We start from the raw sequence: 5005 nt of genomic DNA, 5'->3' as shown, positions 1-5005 counted from the left end.
TCTCTCAATATCTAATGTCTCAACCACTGGTATTACAGTGAACTGGACTATTCCCAGTAGTGAAAACTATGTAACATACTACACCATCTCCTATACTCCATCTTGTTCCCAGTTATCATCAGTGAATGAGACAGTCTCTGTTGCTCCTCATCAGTCCACTACAACATACAGTTATACATTAATAGGCCTGTACAGTGGTATGAACTATACCATCACAGTGAGAGCTGGTAATGTACCAGGAGCATCAAATTCAAGTATGATATCAGCTAAGACATCATTATCAAGTAAAAATATATTGCTTTAAGTTTGACAATATTTCTTTATATAACCTCATCTCCCTGTACCATCTGTATACCCTCATCTCTTCATGTTAATCCAAATACTAATAGAATTATGTGGAATGAGATCAATTGTTCGCAACTCAATGGTAGATTCTAATGAAGATGGTGCTGCTATTGGACTTGCAATTACTGTAGCTTTATTGATGATTCTATTAACTATTAGTCTTGTTGTCCATGTCTACTGTTTCATAAAGTACAAAAACAATTTGTTTGAAAATTATATTAATTTATAACTCATTTCTAAAGATTAAAGTACCCTGCTTTCATTGCAACAGAAACAAATAAATCCACTGCTAAAGATGAAAATAAGTTAGTGCTTTTAATAATGGTGATATTATGATTTTGTATGACACAGAATTATTGAAGACATCAAAATAAAAGAATGTGAATCATACCGTCTTCATGAATTAAGTAAAGCAGTGGTGTATGAGGAGTGTTTGCCTGCTGATGATCAATTTCCTGATGTTAGTGAACCTACTACTGAAGCATTATACAACTACTGTGATTGATACACCTTTTGAAGTATTTAACATTGCTGGTACTCGTTATATTTTGTGTGAAAACATGAAATTTTGATATAATTTTATTTAGTTAGTTTATTGTGAATTTTTGTTGATATAGTTCATGTAATAATAATAACACATGATTTTACGTATTATAATGTGAATAAAATCTATGTTGTGAGGCTGGTGCCTTGTGCTGACCCTTATGACTACAATTCCCATTGAGAGCCTGCACTAATTTCTTACTTTTTTAATGCTACCTTGAAAGTAAAATGATTGCATTCAGTTTAATAGCATAGATCTAGCATATTGAAGAACTTACAGTTGACAACTGAGGCAAAACAATTCATCACAAAAATGAGAGTATACAAACACAATTACATGATACACGTATTACATTAGTCTACACAGGTAAATGTTGAAGTCAAAAGGACAAAAACCCAAGACTATTGTCTTTTTTTTATTTTATATTTTGCAACTTTAGATACTTGTGAGTGAACTGGAGCAAAAAAGGTCTTCCTTTTTTCAAAAAATTGGTTTTTTTTAATTTTAATAAGCAAAATATAAAAAAAAACAATAAATAGTGCCAATGTATCTAGCTAAACAAAAACTACCCAATCATGTATAATCTTGTTAATATATATAGTACTAATCTGGTGTATAGTATATATAATAATAATTTATATCCTGTATCACTACACTAGCTACTGTTACTCTAGTTAAGTTCCTTTTTTGCTTAATACTTGAGTATCTCTCCCTTGTTGACGTGTGAAACATAAATGAAGCCTTGTGAATCCCTAGCCACACCATAAGATACATTAGGACACGTTTTGACGACGTTGTTAGAATCAGGAACTATGATCCTCATTGTATTATTATTGAGTGTGACCATCTTGTATCCTTCACTATCGATTGATATTCCTGTTGCGTTTGCACCAACACTATATTGCAAAGTTTCCTTCCATCCCCCACTGTCAGATCTAGTGTATACACTAACATTGCTGTAATCAAGAGCTGTGTGAATTGAACCATTAACACTCACTGCAACATCAACTGGTCTGGCTCTGCAGTTAATAGAAGAGACAGCCTTACCTTCCATAGTGAGGATCAGTATACGAGTGTTGCTATAATCAGCAATGAATAGATGCCCCTCATTATCGCATGCTATGCCACGTGGATTAGAAAATTGCTCTGGACCGCTGCCATTTTCTCCAAACTCTCCTATGAAGTCACCAGAGAGGGCATACATCTTTACCTTGTGGCTATTGTAACTGACTGCATATAAAGTATCATTAGCCACTACCACTCCCCATGGGTTTGAAAGGTTACCTCCAGCATTATCATTGCTGCCAATCTGTTTGTAGACTTTGCCATCTGCTTGCAGTACCATTACTGTGTGGTTATCATAATCTGATACATACAACAAACCTGTACTATAATCAATGGCTATACCTCGTGAAACTGGTTTCTGTACAGGCAGTGTTGCAATGGGTGCATCAGGATTTACTTCATTGTAATCTCGTGGTGGATGGGCCCACATACAGAATGGATTGGTAGTAACCAGTGGGGCATTACGTATTTTTACTTTAAGTTGATACTCACCACTGTTGAGCACAGTGATTGATAGTGTAGCACATCCATCATTCTGTTTCTCTGATTGTGTAATGGATACTTTAGGTAGAGGTGCATCAGCATCATCTTTATTGACCAGCTCATACTGAAACAAGACGTTCCCTTCCAATGGCTTGTTCTTCTCATCTCGTAGTATCACCTTAAAAACTCTCTCCTTGCCAACCAGTGCTTCTTGTACTCCTAATCCTTCAATGGTACAGCACTCAAGATGAGGCACTCCAGGAAAGTAACCAAGAGACTCTATTGAGCCAATTATGGAATCAACTTCTAATGATGTATTCATTATCTCATTTTCTTGAAGGTCAAGTAGAAATCGGCTAAAGTTATCCTGTACACGGGTAACTTGTGCTTTAACGACTTTCTTAACTGTCAAGAACTCCTCTGGTGTGTGGTTGTTAATGGCATCATTCGTTGTCTCATCAAGGAACATTAAAACATTCTTTAATTTCTCAAACTCGTGTATTTGAGAACGCATCACGTCCTCCTTGCCACTATCTATGCCCTTACACCTCTCATGCAATATCTCCTGTCTCACCCTCACTGCTTTCACTAGATCCTCACACACACCATCAATCCTGGTCAAAGCTTCCTTTGAAGATGCTTTCATTTTTTTCTCCATTTTTTTACCTGCTGCTATTGCTTCGTCCAGTTGACCGATGGCACTGGTTATGTCAGGCATTACCTTTTTCAGGTCTTCTTGCTCACTCTTGGCAACTTTCTCAATATATTCTCTCTTGTGTCCATCATGAGTAGTCATCAGACAGTCCCTACAGACTAACACCTGATCATCAAGACAGTAGAACCGCATCTCTTCATTCCTGTGGTCTCGGCATTTTTGTGGTGGATGCTTTATCTTCAGTGAATGTCCTTCCTTCTTCTTCAAAGGTTCCAACTCAATGACTTCATGTGTTCGTAGCTCCCTCCATCTCTGATGGTCAGTATTGCATGCATCACAAATGAACATGCAGCAATTCTCACAGAAGTATGAGGCTCCCTTGTTGGGACAGTTTTCACAAGGCACTTTGCTTTCCATTTTCTTATTGTAACTTGTGACCTCCGCAAAATGGCTCAGTCTCAGATTGACAGGTAACCCAGCACTTGCATCTTCATCATTAGAAGGTACGACAGTCCTCTGTCCACATGTTGGACAGTTGAAGTGTTTATTTCCTTCAACTGTTTTTGCTTCTTTATCAATGTGTTTGAGCAGGCACTTTTTACAGAACGAGTGAAGGCAAGAGAGCAGAAAAGGCATTTGTAAAGGTTCGCTGTAGACCTTGTGACAAATAGTACACAAAGGATCAATGACTGTCCTAGCCCTGTTCCTTTGCCGCGGCTTTATTTCATTGGAAGCCATCACTTCAGTGATCAATCACTGCACCGTGATAATTGAACAGGCACAAACCGAACCATAGATTTTATAACTACGTAACATGGATTGGAAACTGATGACGTCACGCGGACAGACTCTCAGTGCAGTGACTCTGACTGTAATGGTGGAAAAGCAATGGAAGGACTAAACAAGTTCTTCTCAAAGTCTTCAGCTGTACTAGTTTTAGTTTTATTTACTATTGATGATAAGCAGATAGGTCTTAAGAGTTCATGACTGTTCTTTGTGACACTTAATCCCAGTTTTACTGACAGAATCTTCTCCTCTCGCGGCCCCATGTTATCACTGAAATTGCCTTTGTGATGGCACAAATTAGTGAATACAGCTATTATTTTTTTCACTGTATGGTCTGTGGCTTGGTTAATAGCCTATCCTCATGTCAAAAACTCTGAAGTTTTTTGTAGTCTGGTCCTTTTTCCTTAGTTCGCACTCTATCTAAAGATATAGGTTGAATAGATGGGCCTATGAAAATGGACATTTTGGCAGTTTATGGCTTGTACTTAGCGCTTGTGATAATGTAACTGTCCTATCCTCATGCAGCTTTGTTTGATGCATATTTTCATACTATAACTTGTTTAGTTTTAGTTACTCCAAGCAAGTTATAGGTTGAATAGATTTCACGATTATCACGCATCGTGAAAAAGCTCTCTTTTTCTCATATTACATCAAAACAAAACATCACACCCAGTGGCGTATCCAGACTGAAGAAGTGAAGATGATATGATGGCAGGGTAGGGGGTAGGGTCTCAAAAGCGGACGGACGGACGGACGCGCACGGACCCGAAAGGGACGGACGGATGCGGACCCGATAGGGATAGGGACCATAAATACCACCTGAAAGCTCCCGTTCAATTGACAAGACAGCCATGTTAGCCAGTCTTTCATCACCCATTGTTGAGCGTAAATGGTTTTTTATTAACTTTAAAGTTGAGAAAGAACGCTCACACTGTGCTGTTGAAACAGCAACAGTCATGGCAATTCTCACCAGTCTGGAAAGGGGCTTCAATTGAAGCAAAACATCGCCAATGGTAGCCAGCTCAGTCTTTGCCTTCTAACATCCTCTTTGCTAGTGAAGCTTCCATTTCAATCTTATCCTTTGGCAGATCATAAGAGTCGATGAGTGGTTGCAAAGAATCCGTCTC

The 5005-nt window shown here is 38.2% G+C and overlaps 2 protein-coding genes and 1 pseudogene across 2 annotated transcripts; 2 read left to right on the top strand and 1 right to left on the bottom strand.

The window, feature by feature from the left end:
- Window positions 1–159: 159 nt before the first annotated feature.
- Window positions 160–938, top strand: LOC109583638 (uncharacterized). The gene is made up of 4 exons (XM_019999062.1): window positions 160–284; window positions 390–534; window positions 588–650; window positions 697–938. Exons 1-4 carry the CDS (start codon window positions 200–202, stop codon window positions 848–850), a joined length of 447 nt encoding a protein of 148 aa, XP_019854621.1. The 5' UTR covers window positions 160–199; the 3' UTR covers window positions 851–938.
- Window positions 939–1580: 642 nt separating this feature from the next.
- Window positions 1581–3830, bottom strand: LOC105313499 (tripartite motif-containing protein 2-like). Its single transcript, XM_011406984.1, has one exon. The coding sequence runs from the start codon at window positions 3828–3830 to the stop codon at window positions 1581–1583; it is 2250 nt and encodes a 749-aa protein (XP_011405286.1).
- A 76-nt stretch (window positions 3831–3906) lies between these two features.
- LOC109583636 (intraflagellar transport protein 172 homolog) overlaps window positions 3907–5005 on the top strand; it is an 8520-nt pseudogene continuing 7421 nt past the window's right edge.

This window comes from Amphimedon queenslandica, unplaced genomic scaffold, assembly GCF_000090795.2.
Source record: "Amphimedon queenslandica unplaced genomic scaffold, v1.1 AMPQUscaffold_13291, whole genome shotgun sequence".
Classification (NCBI taxonomy): Eukaryota; Metazoa; Porifera; class Demospongiae; order Haplosclerida; family Niphatidae; genus Amphimedon; species Amphimedon queenslandica.
The sequence above is the reverse complement of the archived record's forward strand: the minus strand, read 5'-3'. Positions and strand labels throughout refer to the sequence as shown.